This window comes from Mustelus asterias, chromosome 1 (assembly GCF_964213995.1).
Source record: "Mustelus asterias chromosome 1, sMusAst1.hap1.1, whole genome shotgun sequence".
In the NCBI taxonomy this organism is placed as follows: Eukaryota; Metazoa; Chordata; class Chondrichthyes; order Carcharhiniformes; family Triakidae; genus Mustelus; species Mustelus asterias.
Genome location: NC_135801.1, coordinates 149,724,730 through 149,742,741, shown reverse-complemented (window position 1 = coordinate 149,742,741; position 18,012 = coordinate 149,724,730). Strand labels below are relative to the sequence as shown.

Sequence of the window (18,012 nt, the reverse complement as noted above, 5' to 3'; positions counted from 1 at the left end):
CACCTCGCATAAATTAAACTCCATCTGCCATTCGTCAGCCCACGGGCCCAATTGATCAAGATCCCGTTGCAATTGGAGATAACTTTCTTCACTGTCCACTATGCCACCAATCTTGGTGTCATCTGCAAACTTATTCACCATGCCTCCTATATTCTCATCCAAATCATTAATATAAATGACAAATAACAGTGGGCCCAGCACTGATCCCTGAGGCACACCGCTGGTCACAGGCCTCCAGTTTGAAAAACAACTCTCTACAACCACCCTCTGGCTTCTGTCAAGAAGCTAATTTTGTATCCATTTAGATAGCTCACCCTGGATCCCGTGAGATTTAACTTTATGCAACAACCTACCATGCGGTACCTTGTCAAAGGCCTTGCTAAAGTCCATGTAGACAACATCGACTGTAACACTACGTTCTGCACCCTCTCCTTTCCTTCTCTATAAACAGTATGTTTTGTCTGTATAGCATGCAAGAAACAATACTTTTCACTGTATACTAATACATGTGACAATAATAAATCAAAGCACATATTAACTAGCTAGCAGGAAGCAGAATAGGTATAACTTTTCTGATTGGCAAGATGTAACAGGTGGTATGCCGAAATGATCAGTGCTGGGACTTCAACTTTTTACACTTTACATAAATGACTTGGATAAAGGACTAAAGATATGGTTGTTAAATTTGTTGATGATGCAAAAATGGGTAGAAAAGTAAGTTGTGAAGAGACACAACGGGGCTACAAAGGGAGATAAATAAGTGAGTTGGCAAAAGATTTGGCAAATGGAATATAGAATCATAGAATCTGCAGTGCAGAGAAGGAGGCCATTCGGCCCATCAGGCGTACACCAACAACAATCCCACCCAGGTCCTATCCGCATAACCCCATATATTTACCCTCCTAGTCCCCTGATACTAAGGGGCAATTTATAATGGCCAATCAACCTAACCCGCACATCTTTGGAGTGTGGGAGGAAAACCACGCAGATGGGGAGAACGTGCAAACTCCACACAGACAGTCACCCAAGCCGGGAATTGAACGTGGGTCCCTGGCGCTGTGAGTTAGCAGTGCTCACCACCCTGCCACCATGGCGCCCTTTAAATCAAAACCAATGCTGCCGCCACGCTGTCATGGAACTGGGTAGCTCCCTGTTGGGGAATTGGGCCCCGGTCTCCCGCATGACAGGCCGGGATGTTAACTTCTGCACTAACAAGGAAGATGCAAATGTGGGGAAATGTGCAATTGTCCATTCTGGGAGGAAGGAATAAAATATGACATATTATCTAAATGGTGAGAGATTGCAGAGCTCTTAGATGCAGAGGGATCTGGTTTTCCGAGTGCATGAATCACAAAAGGTTAGTATGCAGGTACAACAAGTAATTAGGAAAACTGATAGAATGTTAGTGTGAGGGGAATTGAATACAAAAGCAGAGAAGTTATACTTCGTTAGACCACAGGCGAGATTCTCTGGCCTCCCCTCAGTATTTATCTCAGTGGTGGGAGATAGCACGCCATTCATTGGTGGCAGGATACTCTGGTGCCGCCATTGTCAATGGGAATTTCCACTGAAGTCACCACACACTGATGGGAAATCCATGGTGGGGGATGCACCATCGGCGGGACCAGAGAATCCCATCAGCATAAACGGCCAGAGAGTTCTGGCCTACATCTGGAGTACTGTTCTATGGTTGAATAGGTTGGGACTTTATTCCCTGGAGCGTGGAAGATTGAGGGGAGATTTGATAGAGGTGTATAAGATTTTGATGGGTATAGATAGAGTGAATGCAAGCAGGCTTTTTCCGCTGAGGCTAGGAGAGAAAAAAACCAGAGGGCATGGGTTAAGGGTGAAAGGAGAAAAGTTTTTAAAGGGAATATTAGGGGGGGCTTCTTCATGCAGAGAGTGGTGGGAGTGTGGAATGAGCTGCTGGATAAAGTGGTAAATGCGGGGTCACTTTTAACATTTAAGAAAAACTTGGACGGGTTCATGGATGAGTGGGGTGTGGAGGGATATGGTCCAAGTGCAGGTCAGTGGGACAGACAAGAAGAGCCAAAAGGCCTGTTTCTGAGCTGTAATTTTCTATGGTTCTATGGTACTGTGTACATTATTGGTCTCCTTATTTAAGGAAGGATGTAAGTGCATTGGAAGCCATTCAGAGAACGTTTATTAGACTAATATCTGGAATAGGAAGATTGTCTTATGAAGAAAGGTTGGACAGATTAGGCTTTCATTCATTGGAGTTTAGAAGATTAAGGGGTGACCGGATTGATACATATAAGATTCTGAGGGATCTTAACAGGCTGGCTGTGGAAAGAATATTTCCTTTTGTGGGAGAATCTAGAACCAGAAGTCCCTTTTTAAAAATAAGGGCCTATCCATTTAAGATTGATGATTTTTTTCCAAAAGAGAAAAAAAATGTTGGAAAATCTCAGCAGGTCTGGCAGCATCTGTAAGGAGAGAAACGAGCTGACAAGGGGTCATCTGGACTTGAAACATCAGCTCTTTTCTCTCCTTACAGATGTTGCCAGATCTGCTGAGATTTTCCAGCATTTTGTTTCTCTTTTGGTTTCAGATTCCAGCATCTGCAGTAATTTGCTTTTATCTAGATTATTTTCTTTGTTCTCTGAGGGTCATGGGTCTTTGGAGAGGGGGGGAAGGAGAGTCTTTGACTTTTTAAGGCAGAGCTAGTTAGATTTTTGATCAGCAAATGGGGTGAAAAGTTAGCAGGGGTAGGTGTAAATGTGAAGTTGAGGTTACAATCAGATCAGCCATGACCTTGTTGAATGGCAGAGCAAGTTCGAGGCACCAAATTCATATGTTTGTATGTAATTTGTAAATATGCCACATCCTGGTGCACTTTTTGGGAATTTCTTGGAAATTGGAATAATGATTGCTGAAGGGCAGAAATTGTGACAAATCATTTATTAAAAAAAAGCACCAAGTTATCCCTCAGAGCTGCAAGTCTAATTACTGTAGTAGATAAACCATTGGAGAAAACAATGAAGCAGCTGGAGAAATATGGATTAATAAGAGGGGAATGAGTGTGTATGTTCATGTATGTTGAATCTGTGGAACTTTGAGGTCATGATGTGGAGATGCCGGCGTTGGACTGGGGTAAACACAGTAAGAAGTTTAACAACACCAGGTTAAAGTCCAACAGGTTTATTTGGTAGCAAAAGTGTGGCTTTTGCTACCAAATAAACCTGTTGGACTTTAACCTGGTGTTGTTAAACTTCTTACTGAACTTTGAGGAAACAGGCCTGGTGAATAAGAGGAGCTCAGTGAACATTGTGGCATGGACATTTGGGTGCATGGTGCTCATTTTTCAGATACTAAATTACCTCAAGCTTCCAATATAACAGACAGGCAACACATGCACATTGGGAGAGCACTGCTCACTATTTTTGAATATATTGGCCCCTTTCAGCTCAGTATTTATTTGTGTGCGTCTGCAGGAGAAAATGGTTGTGTTTAAATTTTGGGAATCCAATTCCAGGGAGAAGACTTGCAAGAAATTCCTTAAAGGGTTCAGCATCCTGTAGCAACAGTGTACAGCTCTTCATGTGAACGTTATAGCATAAAGACAACTTGATTTCTGATAACAGATCATGACTGGACACCACCAGATTTAAGTGAATATAGCTCTCTGCTTCAGAGGGCGACATCTTGCATTGTTTGTGGAGTAACTTCTTCGCACTCTTAGTGCCTGTGCCCTAAGAACAAGCTTGGAGTATGAAAGCACTATACATGAGTTCATAGACACTTTTATTCATTCGTGGGACATGGGCGCTGCTGGCTGACCAGCATTTATTGCCCACCCCTAGTCACCCTTGAACTGAGTGGCTTGCTAGAACATTTCAGAAGGCAGTTGAGAGTCAACCACATTGCTGTGGATCTGGATTCACATGTTGGCCAGAGCAGGTAAGGTTGGTAGATTGCTACCAACCTTGATAAGGTTGATAAAGACATTAATGATCCAGACAGGTTTTCACGACAATCGACAATGGTTTCATGGTCATCATTAGATTTTTAATTCCAGATTTTTAAAATTGAATTCAAATTTCACCACCTGCCTTGGTGGGATTTGAACCCGGGTCTCCAGAGAATCACCCTGGGTTTCTGGATTACTAATGTAGCAACAGTACCACTACATCACCACCATTCAAACATGGCTGCATTCTGTTTCGGGTATCATTTAGTTGCAAGGGATGTTGTATAAATTTTATGCACCTATAAGTTTGTAAAATGGCAGATGTTATTTGCTATATGTCTGCGGTGCAAATATTACGCTGTTAAAATTTAAATCTGCCAATTCCACCAGGAATTATTCTTTTTTTTGTTTCAGCAAACCAAACAGAGAAGTTTCGAATTGTACCATGGATTTGCACAGCAATGTTTGTCAAATAGACAATCCTCAAATGTTTGCATCCCTGCCATATATTATAAATATAACTGCAATCAATCCTGTTGGCCACAGAACTACATTGTTAGAACTTTTTACAATGGAGATTGGTAAGTAATGTTTGTCGCCATTCTTATTTTGTTGTCATTTTGGTTGCAATTTAAAATGATTATTTAAATAGTTAAACTATTAACTGTCCAACAACTTGCCAAAGTAACTAACATGATAGCGATATCGAATAGCAGTGAGACAGGAAGTTTGTTAGTATTTCAGTAGCTTGGTTAAACCAGCAGCAATTATACAGAGGTAAATAAATTATTGCAGCAAAACTTGGTCTTCTTGGAACATTTGTAATTAGCAACAATCAAAACTGTAATAAGAAAGAAGTTTAATGGGGAAGATATTCTTTAACTCAAGTGGCAAGTGGACAGGGCGGAAATGCCTATTGAAACCACAGGCCTTGTTCCTTCTCCAATATGGTTGAAAGGAGCTTACTACTGGGTGACAAGAACATGCCCAGGATTTTGACACGGCAACAGTGAAGAAAGAGAAATATTGTTCCAGTTTAGTTTGTGGTTTGGAGGGATCTTGCAGGTGGCGGTGTTCCCATGGATCTGTTACACCTCTCCCAGATGATACAGGTCACAGGTATGGAAGGTGCTGTCAAAGGAACCTTGGTGAGTTGCTGCAGTGCATCTTGTAGGTGGTGCACACTGCTGCTACAGTGAGTCAGTGGTGGAGGGATCAAATGTTAACGGTGGTAAATGGAGTGCCATTCAAGCCACGGCCAGCAGTTATTGCCCATCCTTAATTACCCTTGAGATGGTTGATAACTAATCCAGCTTCTTGTATCCAAAATTCACTATCCCAATTAATTTGTACTATGTTTGTGCTACAGTTAATTCTGATTTTAGGAATGTATATACTATATATATGTATTTGTATGTATATATGTATTTTAGGAATGTATAATACTGCATTTTCCAGACCTTGTTCAGAATTCATCTCTTCCTTCCTTCTCACACCCCAACCTCATCCCTTGCTCCAGTTGATCATTACATTGATAGGAAGATGGGTGTTACGTCTTGTTCCCATAGGTTTGAAATAATTATGCATTTAGACTCAAAATGCTAGAGCTTTGATTGTATTTCTTGCTACTCTTTGTGGCTTGTGTCTGCAGTGCAACCATAAATGGCAGGGGGAGGCGACCCAGAATGTTGGCAGAATAGGGACACAGTATTACATAGAAACGCAATCGGGTCAGAAGGAATACAGTGGTAGTAAATTTCAAGGGAATAAGACAACGCTGGAGGGCCTCTACTTTAATGCAAGGAATATTAAAGTAAAAAGGATGGGTTCAGGGTGAGGATTCACACATGTAATTATGATATAATAGCCATCACAAAGACCTGGTTGAGTGAAAGGCAGGATTGGCTGCTCAACGTCCTAGGATATAGAATCCTCAGGCGAGACAGAGGAGGGGGGTAAAAGAGGAGGAGGCATTGCATTATTAGTTAAGTAAGCAGTTACTGCAATAAGGAGAAATGATATCTTGGCGGGGGCATCTAATGAAGCTTTGTGGGTAGAGCTTAGGAATAAAAAAGGGACAGCTACGTTGCCAGATGTTTATTATAGACCCTCAGATAGTCAGAGGGAATTTGAAGAGCAAATATGTGTGCAATTCGCAGAGGGATTTAAAAATAATAGGAGGGTAATTATATTAGGTGATTTCAACTTTCCCAACATTAATTGGGATAGCCATGTTAAGGGCTTAGATGGAGTAGAGTTCTTAAAATGTATACAGGAAAACTTCTTGGGTCAATGTGTAGAGGATGCAACAAGGGAAGGAGCTGTGCTGAACCTAATTCTGGGGAATAAAGCTGGACAGGTGGTTGATGTGTTGATGGGGGAGCATTTTGGTGATAGCGACCACAACATGGTTCAATTCAAAATTGTTATGGGCAAAGAAATTGACAAGTTGCAGAAAAAGGTTTTGGATTGGGTGAGAGTAGATTTTAACAAAATTAGGCAGGATCTGGCCAAGGTAGACTGGAATGAGTTACTTGTGGGGAAATCTACAGAAGAGCAGTGGGGGTGTTCAATGATGAAATGGGGAGGGTACAGGTCCAACATGTTCTCTCTAGGGTAATAGGAATGTGTAACAAACCCAAAGAGTCATGGATGACCACAGACATTCAGGATACAATGAGAAGGAAAAGAGAGGTTTTTGACAAATATAAGGGGAGTAAGTCTGCAGAGACATTAGTGGAGTACAGAAAGTGCAGGATGGAGCTTAAGAAATCAATTCGGAGAGCAAAGAGGGGATATTAGAAGGCTCTGGCTGGTAAAAGTAGGGAAAATCCTAAGATATTCTGTAAGTATATCAATGGGAAGAGGATAACCAGGGAAAGAATAGGGCCCATTAGGGACAAAGGGGTGGGTGGAGGCAGATGACATTGGTGGGGTGTTAAATGAATATTTCACATCTGTCTTCACCCATGACAATGAGGGGGTAGTTATGGAACTCGGGGAGAGAGAATGTGAGGCTCTAGAGAAAATTATCATAGGGAGTGACAAGGCATTGGAGGTATTGGCGGGCGTAAAAGTGGACAGATCTCCAGGTCTGGATGAATTATGTCCCAGGCTGTTGTGGGAGGCAAGGGAGGAAATTGCAGGGGTTCTGACCTGGCCACCAGGGAGGTGCCAGAGGACAGCTAACTTTGTTCCATTATTTAAAAAAGATTGTAGAGACAAGCCAGGGATCTACAGACCAGTGAGTCTCATATCTGTGGTTGGGAAACTACTGGAAAAGATTCTAAAGAAGAGAATCTATCTCCATTTGGAGGGCAAGGTTTGATCAGAGATAGTCAGCATGGTTTTCTCAGGGAGATCATGCCTAACAAATTTGATTGAATTTTTTGAGCATGTAACCAAGTGTGTGGATGAGGGTAGTGCGGTTGATGAGTTTACATGCATTTTAGCAAAGCCTTTGACAAAGTCCCACATGGGAGACTTATTAAGAAGGCTAATGCACATTGGATACAGGGTGATCTGACAAGGTGGCTATATAATTGGCGTAACGGTAGGAGACAGAGTATGGTGACAGACAGCTGCTTTAGTGACTGGAGGCCAGTGATCAGTGGTATACCACAGGGATCTGTGCTGGGCCCCCTATTGTTCATCATTTATATGAATGACATAGATGACAATGTAGGGGTAGGATCAGTAAGTTTGCCGATGACACAAAGATTGGCCAGATGGTTAACAGTGAGGTTGAGTGTCTTGGGTTATAGGAAGATGTAGATCAGATGGTCAAATGGGCAGCTAAGTGGCAGATGGGATTTAACCCTGAAAAGTGAGGTGATGCAGTTTGGAAGGAGTAATTTGACAAGGAAATATACGATGAAAATTCTGAAGAACAAAGGGACCTTGGCATGTTTGTCCATAGATCTCTGAAGGTGGAAAGGCAGGTAAATAGGGTGGTGAAAAAGGCATATGGTACACTTGCCTTTATCAATCAGGGTATAGATTACAAAAGCAGAGAGGTCATGATGGAGTTGTATAGAACTTTGGTGAGGCCACAGCTGGAGTCTGGTGTGTGGTTCTGGTCGCCACATTATAGGAAGGATGTGAACGCACCGGCGGGGGTGCAGAGGAGATTCACCAGGATGCTGCCTAGGAATGAACATTTAAATTATGAAGAGATGTTGGATAGGTTTGGGTTGTTTTCAGAAGACTGAATGGTGACCTGATTGTGGTGTTCAGGATTGAGGGGCGTGGACAGGATGGATAGGGAGCAGCTATTCCCCTTAGTTGAAGAGTCAGTTACGAGGGGGCGCAAGTTAAAAGTGAGGGGTGGGAGGTTTAGGGGGGATTTGAGGAAAAACCTTTTTACTCAGAGGGTGGTGACGGCCTGGAATGCACTGCCTGGGAGGGTGGTGGAGGCGGGATGCCTCACATCCTTTAAAAAGTACCTGGATAAGTACTTGGCACGCCATAACATTCAAGGCTATGGGCCAAGTGCTGGCAAGTGGGATTAGGTGGGCAGGTCAGGGCATTTCATGACTGAAAATCCTCATTGCTTTTATTTTTGAAGAGGTGACTACAGTAGTGCAGAGAATGAATGTGTAAATATTTTACTTGAGTAGACTTCCAAAAGGTATTTGTTAAAGCTGAAGTTGAATCTTATGGAATTGACAACAAATTATTTGCCTCATTAAGAGGCAGGCTGTGTGATGGCGATAGACAGTAGGGATAATGGCACACAGCAGTCCTTACCTCCCTTTCTGTTTAGCTGCTGGGTTTTCTGAGCCCTGGAAAATTTGTCAGACTGGAGTTGGAGCTGGAACGCAAAAAAATAACTTGGAGGCATGCAACCTCATTAAACTATTTAAATGAATGACCTGGGAGTGGGTTGGTCGACCGCCCATCTTTCAGCCTTTTTCAAATGCTATAGAGGGTGGGTTTTGACACACATTGATTCAGGTTTGAAGTCTTTTTTACATATTTAGTTCCTACCTGACCCTGACCCAAATGTTATTAGGTTTTAAAATTCCTCCCCCACAATTATGTCATTAGCAAATGCAGATGTAACATGGCTGACTGGTCCGACAGAAAGACATTCTCTTTTGTTGCAGTTCAATCTGATCCGCCTGCGAATGTTACAGTAGAACCCATCTTTGGATCTCCTACAAGGATAAAAGTGCAGTGGGATTATCCACCATCGTGGGGTGAACGTTTCGAATTAAAATTTATCTTGGAATACAAACCTCAGCAAAGTGATCACTGGTCAAGGGTGAGTTCACCAGTGGTTTGAGGTTATGACTTGTGGGTTGTGTTGATTTGTCTGGTGCTGAATTTGGAGATATGTTGACAGTTTTTTTTTTGCTGCAACGTTACTACTTAAAGCTCCAGTATTTCTTGCAGTGTTTTATTTTAAAGAAATGCCCTTGTACTGATGTGAAGTCTACCACTGTGCTCTTGGCATGGGTAGAGCTGTCATTGTAATTCAGTTTACTGTTGTAGGTATCTGAATTTTAGGAACGTAATCTTTACTGAAGCAAAGTGCGTGAGTGTTTGTCTTGAATTCTTGTGCCAGTCTAAGAGTAAAAAAGTTTACTTTTGGTGTGTGGGCAACTTTTTTTAATAGGCATGGTAACACAGTGGTTAGCACTGCTGCCTCACACACCAGGGACCTGGGTTCAATTCCGGCCTTGGGTCACTGTCTGTGTGGAGTTTGCACATTCTCCCTGTGTCTGCGTGGGTTTCCTCCGGGTGCTCCGGTTTCTTCCGGATAGAATTGTTGTCGGTGCAGACTCGAAGGGCAAAATGGTCTCCTTCTGCACTGTAGCGATTCTATAATTGCAGTAGATTGTTTACGTAGATTTAATCCTTTGAATATATATTTTATTTGAAGATAAATTATGCATTTATAAAGAGTGGAAAGATGTTCAACAGATGCCTTGTTTATTTTTACATAACTTATTTCTAAAGTAAGAATTGAAGGATTGTACCTTGAAGTTCTTCTAATCTATCTTGTGCTATGCAAAACCAACTATTGTAATCAAATTCCAGGTTCACCCATACCGATTTATAATTTTTCTTGCCGACTTTAAGCATGAAATCTATCTTTCACAAAAGAGGCAGAAATAAATGGTGAGAATATTACATCTACCAACTCATTCATGAAAGTGATTTTTGCTATGTTTTCTGGTGCAAATTGGCAATACTCCCAAAAGTGCTGAATTGACGAGAAAACTGGTCAAAACTTCGACTGTTTTTTCAGTTCAACTTCAAACCCGAATCTCCACACTTTGTGCAATGCAGAGGTCACAAATCGGGAATATCATTAAACGCTTGGAGTGTGGGGGGGGCCTATTCACGCCGGAGTCTGACTGTTCCGGACCCTCTGCGCAGTGGCCCCGATCTGTCAGTCTCCCCTTTTGCTGGAGAGTTCAATAACTGACCAGCCTGGGACCCCCGCAGTGCTGCCCCTCCAGCTCTCTCTCTTTCCCCCCCCCCCACCACGAACAGCCCGATCGCGGCTCCCACAAGCATTCCTGGGCCAGCCCCAACCCATCACCCCTGTCCCGGAGTGCTCCAATGTCCAGAACCCCCCACCCCTGCAGCAGACCCGCCCGCCCCGATCGCAGGCCTCACTCCAGCCCCGACCGATTCCAATGCAGAGTGGCAGCGGGAGCCCCACCCTCACCAATTGCCACCTTGGCCCCGCCCACAATAGGTCCTGCCCCTTGGCCCCACCCCTTGGCAGTGCCTGATGCCCAGTGGGCAGTGCCAAGATGCCCCCTGGGCATGGGCACTTTGGCCCTTGGGCAGTGCCAGGGGCACAGGCTGGCACTACCAGGGTGCTCATGCCCAGCGGGCAGCACCCCCCCTGCCACCCGACCCCCTGGGGGCCCCAATCGCACCCCCCTTCACTCCAGCGGGGTCTCCCGCTAGTTCCCCACAAGTAGGGAGCTACTCTAAACCCCGCCTGAGTGAAATACTCCTCGCGGAGTGGGAAATGTTATTGGGCCTGGCGAATTCTGTGCCGGGCCCAATAATCACATTTAAAATACATTTTAAAAAGATTTAAATCACTTACTTCTCTTCCCGCTGGTTTCCAGCGCGGTTCCAACTGCTGTTCTCCGGCTGTGAGAGACATGCATGCGTCGGGAACGCATGCGCGAATCTTGTAAAATGGCTGACACGCGATTCTCCCATCTCGACCCGCCAAAAAACGTGCAGGTCAGGATGGGAGATTCGCCCCCACTGTTGCTGTTTTTCAGAAAAAGATGGATGCTGTAGAATGTAAGTTAGGTTTGCACGTAAGAGCATAAGAAATAGAAGTAGTAATAGTAGACCATACGGTTCCTCGAGCCTGCTCAGCCAGACAGTATGATTGTGGCTGATCTTCAACTACAGCTCCTGTTTCCCACCTCTTCCCCATATCCTTCAATCCTCTTAAGAGGGCAACAATCTATCACAGTCTTCAACCTCGGAGCGTTCAAAGCTGTGAACTCTGAAATTTCACAACCCTTTATACGAAGAAATTTCACCCGATATTAGTCTTAAGTGATGGACCCTTATTATGAGATGGAAACCACCCTCTTTCCCCACACCCACAACACCCCTGTACCTTATTCTAGGTGGAGTTAGACAGATTTTGTAGGGAGTCCAGGGTTATGGGGAGGCAGATGGCAAAGTGGAGTTGGAACCACGACTGGATCAGCTATGATTTTACTGAATGACAGAACAGCCTACTTTTCTTCCTATATTCTGGGGGAAACTGTTCGTCTTCTTAGACAATCCCTCATGATTGAGGATAACCTGCTTCCAGTTGCTGGGTTTGATGGGTACTGAGATAGTTGATCTGCAGACTCCGCTACACATGGGGTGGCAGGTTCTACTTGAAAGGTCAGTTAGGTGAGTTGTTTGGAAGTATGTAAGCTCTCCCCAACCTCACCTTCGTCTCTGCATGTTCAGGGCAAAGTCTTCCCAAAGTAACTGTCTTCATTTTGGTCGATCACAGGCCAGGGATTCAATTGAGTTGGTAAGAATGTTTAGGTGGCTGATCTCTTCAGAGATGCTTTGAGGATATTCCTGAAGTTTTCCCATTTTCCTTCTCAGAGTTTCCTGCTGCAACAGGTTGCTAAATCTCCAAAGCGTATAGGGGTACAGGGCCACTGCTGCTTGGAAAACCATGCCCTCACCCAAAAGTTTGAAATCCTGGCCCTCAAATACTCTTCCTCAGTTAGCTGAAGTTTGAGCTGACATGTTGGAGGTGATGAAGAATTCTGTTGGTCCTTAGGGATGGGATTTACGACCATTTAGAAAGATGCAGATTAATCCGGGATAGTCAGCATGGATTCGTGAAGGGCAAGTCGTGCCTCACAAATTTGATTGAATTTTTTGAGGAGGTAACTAAGTGTGTTGATGAAGGTAGGGCAGTTGATGTCATATACATGGATTTTAGTAAGGCGTTTGATAAGGTCCCCCATGGTCGGCTTATGATGAAAGTGAGGAGGTGTGGGATAGAGGGAAAGTTGGCCGATTGGATAGGTAACTGGCTGTCTGATCGAAGACAGAGGGTGGTGGTGGATGGAAAATTTTCAGATTGGAGGTAGGTTGCTAGCGGAGTGCCACAGGGGTCAGTGCTTGGTCCTCTGCTCTTTGTAATTTTTATTAATGACTTAGAGGAGGGGGCTGAAGGGTGGATCAGTAAATTTGCTGATGACACCAAGATTGGTGGAGTAGTGTATGAGGTGGAGGGCTGTTGTAGGCTGCAAAGAGACATAGATAGGATGCAAAGCTGGGCTGAAAAATGGCAAATGGAGTTTAACCCTGATAAATGTGAGGTGATTCATTTTGGTAGGACTAATTTAAATGTGGATTACAGGGTCAAAGGTAGGGTTCTGAAGACTGTGGAGGAACAGAGAGATCTTGGGGTCCATATCCACAGATCTCTAAAGGTTGCCACTCAAGTGGATAGAGCTGTGAAGAAGGCCTATAGTGTGTTAGCTTTTATTAACAGGGGGTTGGAGTTTAAGAGCCGTGGGGTTATGCCGCAACTGTACAGGACCTTGGTGAGACCACATTTGGAATATTGTGTGCAGTTCTGGTCGCCTCACTATAAGAAGGATGTGGAAGCGCTGGAAAGAGTGCAGATGAGATTTACCAGGGTGCTGCCTGGTTTGGAGGGTAGGTCTTATGAGGAAAGGTTGAGGGAGCTAAGGCTGTTCATTCTGGAGCGGAGGAGGCTGAGGGGAGACTTAATAGAAGTTTATAAAATGATGAAGGGGATAGATAGAGTGAACGTTGAAAGACTATTTCCTCGGGTGGATGGAGCTATTACAAGGGGGCATAACTATAGGGTTCGTGGTGGGAGATATAGGAAGGATATCAGAGGTAGGTTCTTTACGCAGAGAGTGGTTGGGGTGTGGAATGGACTGCCTGCAGTGATAGTGGAGTCAGACACTTTAGGAGCATTTAAGCGGTTATTGGATAGGCACATGGAGCACACCAGGATGATAGGGAGTGGGGTAGCTTGATCTTGGTTTCAGATAAAGCTCGGCACAACATCGTGGGCCGAAGGGCCTGTTCTGTGCTGTACTGTTCTATGTTCTATGTTCTATGTTCTATGTCCTATGTCTGCCTTCGTCAAAAGGTGGGTCCCCAGATATGGGAAATGGTCCATGTTCTCCAGGATCTCAACCTCTGTGTCCACCCTATCACCGCCCTTCAGTGGTTTAATGGGATCACCTCTTTCTTCTTAACTTCTGAGTCAATAGGCCCAATTTACATAGGATCACCCTCTCATATCCCAGGAACCAATGTAGTGAAACTTCATTGTGCCGCCTCCAGAGCAAGTGCATCCTTAAATACGGAGACTAAAACTGCACAAAGTACTCCAGATGTGGTCCCATCAAAGGTGAGTACAATTGTTACAAGACTACTTTATTCTTGAACTCCAATCCCCTTGCAATAAAGCGTTCATAAGTAAAATGAATAGGGATTCAGACAATGGCGGTGCATCTTTATCGCTATGATACATTGACATGGCGCAAATGTCCTTGAGCACTACGTTGGCGAATAGGCTAATAATGTGGAAGGAATGCATGGACGTGGGGTTAGCACTCCCCGATGCCTGATGGGATTCCATTGAGTTGGTAAGAATGTCCTCTTTGGGGCCTGGGGCCCAGGCTGGCACTGCCAAGGTGCCGATGCTTGGGGCATCCCCCTGGCGTCCGATCCTCTGGGGGCCTTGATTACCCCCCCATCACTCCAGCAGGTTCGGGTTGCCAGCTCCCTGCAAGTAGGGAGTTACTATAAATCCCGCTGGAGTGAAATACTTCTGGTGTGGAGGGAGAGACTAGTGGGCCCAGAGACTTCAGTCCTGGGCCCGCTAATGCCATTTAAATTACATTTAAATTTCCCCCTGCATATCTAATGCAGCTCTGCACCTATTTCTGGTGTGAAGCTGACAGTGCTGGAAATCTTGCAGTGGGAGATCCACTCCGGTCTGGACGCCCAGCACGAATTGCGCAGATTGGATGCCGCTTAAATCGCCCAGCTTGCTGTGCTAAAGAAATCAGCACAGCAGGATGGGAGAATTGCCCCCATATAATCCAACATTAGATGTGATTCCACGATTGGACAACACTTGCTAAATAATCCTGAGTGTGCAAAGAACTACACTGACAACTAATTTAAGATTATCAATCAGGATTGCAATGTGGCTCACTTATGCATTACTCACTTACACTAAAGCACGACAGTTAACTGTTCCCTAGTACATTCTCCATGGCAGTGCCTCTACCAATCAGAGTCTACTTCAAAATGGAAAATAAAAATGAAAAAAAGTCAGTGGAAAGGGGTAGGGGAGCAGGAAGAACAAAAGGGAAGGTCTATCAAAGGGCAGAGAGCAGGAGAGATTAAATAACAAAAAAACATTATATTTGAATAGCACTTTAATATTAATTAAGAGTCCTAAGATGCTTCACATTAAGCGTTCTGGATGAGTTCACAAATTAACTCATCCCTGTTACTGTATCATAGCATAAAACACAACTAAATATGCTATTTATAGTTTGTTTGCCATTTCAAGTCAAACTTCTGTAGCACAGAAAATATGTTTTTTTCATATTTTCCACATCAGAATACAAATTCAGTCTTCATTACTGCATGTCTGATTTGCTGTTTATCTTCTTGAGTCATACAAGTTGGAATAACCATAAATACATAAAGAACTTGGGTCTAAAAGATGAAAACATGTACTTGTTCTGTATCTCCAGAAATATTGTCAATTGGGCAACTAATGGCTGTGGTGGCAGAATGTGGAGTTTTGACCCAGTGGGCGAACACTCGGATCTGAGTCAGAAGATTGTGGACTGAGGCTCATTCAGGAGCTTAAACACCTAAAGATGAATTCCCCAGATGGGGCTCTCACTCTAGTCTTCTACTGTAGCCTTGGTGAACAATTTTTCTTTCGAGGATTTCCACAGTCCTCCTATTCAAAGGTTCTGGTCAGAAATGCCATCTTTTCAGATGAGGTGTCAAAGATCCTGTTTGCTTCCTCAGGTGGCAGTAAAGGATCCCATGGAACTATTTGAATAAAAGTACGCCAATTCTATTGATGTCTGCCAGTATTAATGCCTCAATTATTATTAAACTGGATTATCTGGCAATTTACCACATTTCTGTTTGTGGGAATCTCCCCAGGTTACAACAGCAACAAAACCTCACCAGTGCTGCCAGCCTTTTTTTTTTATTCATTCGTGGCACATGGGCGTCGCTGGTTGGCCAGCATTTATTGCCCATCCCTAGTTGCCCTGGCGAAGGTGGTGGTGAGCTGTCTTCTTGAATCTCTGCAGTCCATGTTCTGTGGTTGATCCACAATGCCGTTAAGGGAGGAATTCCAGGATTTTGATCCAGCGACTGCGAAGGAACGGCGATACATTTCCAAGTCAGGATGGTGAGTGGCTTGGAGGGGTACTTGCAGCTGGTGTTCCCATTTATATGCTGCACTTGTCCTTCTAGATGGAAATGGTCGTGGGTTTGGAAGGTGCTGTCTAAGGATCTTTGGTGAATTGCTGCAGTGCATCTTGCAGATAGTACATATAGCTGCTACTGAGCATCGGTGGTGGAGGGAATGGATGTTTGTGGATGTGGTGCCAATTAAGCGGTTGCTTTGTCCTGGATGGTGTCAAGCTTCTTGAGTGTTGTTGGAGCTGCACCCATCCAGGCATGTGGGGAGTATTCCATCACACTCCTGACTTGTACCTTATAAGTGGTGGACAGGCTCTGGGGAGTCGAGAGGTGAGTTACTCACTGCAGTATTCCTAGCCTCTGACCTGCTCTTGTAGCCACTGTGTTTATGTGGTGAGTCCAGTTGAGTTTCTGGTCAATGTTAACCCCAAGGATGTTGACAGTGGGGAATTCAGTGGTGGTTACACCATTGAATGTAAAGGGGTGGTAGTTAGAGTGTCTCTTATTGGTGATGGTCATTGCCTGGCATTTGTGTGGCACGAATGTTATTTGCCACTTGTCAGCCCAAGCCTGGATATTGTCCAGATCTTGTTGCATTTGAACATGGACTGTTTCAGTATCTGAGGTCGCGAATGATGCTGAACATTGTGCAATCATCGGGAAATATCCCACTTCTGATCTTGATGGAGGGAAGGTCATTGATGATGCAGCTGAAGATTGTTGGGCCTAGGACATTCCCCTGAGGGACTCCTGCAGAGATGTCGTGGAGCTGAGATGACTGACCCTCCACAACCACAACCATCTTCCTATGTACTAGGTATGACTCCAACCAGCGAAGAGTTTGACCCCTGATACCCGTTGATTCCTGTTTCACGAGGGCTCCTTGATGCCACACTCAGTCTAATACACCCTTGATGTCAAGGGCTGTCCCTCTCACCCCACCCCTAGAATTCAAGCTCTTTTATCTATGTTTGAACTAAGGCTGTAACTTAGAGAATCCCTACAGTGCAGAACGAGGACATTCGGCCCATTTGAGCCTGCACTGACAGCAATCTCATCCAGGCCCTATCCCCATAACCCCACGTATTTATCCTACTAATCCCCCTGACACTAAGGGGAAATTTACCATGGCCAATCAACCTAACCCACACATCTTGGAGTGTGGGAAGAAACCAGAGCAGCCAGAGGAAACCCACGCAGACACGGAGAATGTGCAGACTCCACACAGACAGTGATCAGAGGCTGGAATTGAACCCAGGTCCCTGGTGCTGAGAGGCAGCAGTGCGAACTGCTGTGCCACCACGCTGCCTTGTCCTTATGTTTTGCTTTCGGGGAGCACTAACCCTTGTCCTGCTATTAACACATTCTGTCATCTGATCTTTAGGCCACCATTAACTTTTCTTAATCTTTAACACTCCCTTTGTCTTGTGTCTGTGACATCTTTCTCAAATCTCTCCGGAGCTCCCACCTATCCCTCACCATCTATTTTGCTCCATCTCTTCCATGGTATAAAATCTATCACATTCCTACTCTCTTCAGCTGCAGAGTCGAGTCATATTGACTCGAAACCTTAACTCTGCTTCGCTCTGCACAGACGCTGCCAGACCTGCTGAGTTTGTCCAGCATTTTCTGTTTTAATTTCACCAATGCTTCACTGACTGGGAAATGATTAGGTTATCTTAAGGCAATAGAGTATGCTTTATTTAGGGCTCTGTACAAAACCAATACTGCAAGCTGTCTGGTCTGAATACTTCCAGTATTTTCTTTTTTAATTTCCGAGTCTGTGTTGGCTGATCTTTGGTGCTTGGACAAGGGTCTAGATGAAGCACTTTAAGAATGATGGAGCCATTTTGTAAGTTTTTTTTTCTGGAGCAGCTCTTCTGGGATCATCTAATCAGAAAATAATAACAGTAGAGGAGAAGACCTTTCAGCCTATTGAACCCATGCCAGCTCTCTGCAACGGCAAGTTAGCTAGCCCTGCTCCCCGCTAGTCTTACTGATGTTTTTTGTGCAGATGCTTATTCATGAAAGCCACATTTGGAATCTGTCACCACCAGCCTTTCGGGGAGTGCATCCCAGCGCCAGGGACCCAAGTTCGATTCCCGGCTTGGGCCACTGTCTGT

At 44.3% G+C, this 18,012-nt stretch overlaps 1 protein-coding gene across 1 annotated transcript in view; it reads left to right on the top strand.

Annotated features, from left to right (window-relative positions):
* Positions 1-18,012, top strand: part of LOC144498791 (interleukin-11 receptor subunit alpha-like) — a 91,219-nt gene that overhangs the window by 43,534 nt on the left and 29,673 nt on the right. The window contains exons 6-7 of the mRNA XM_078220469.1: positions 4,346-4,512; positions 9,040-9,197. Of these exons, the coding sequence (XP_078076595.1) occupies positions 4,346-4,512; positions 9,040-9,197 (325 nt within the window). The remainder of the gene's footprint in view (positions 1-4,345; positions 4,513-9,039; positions 9,198-18,012) is intronic.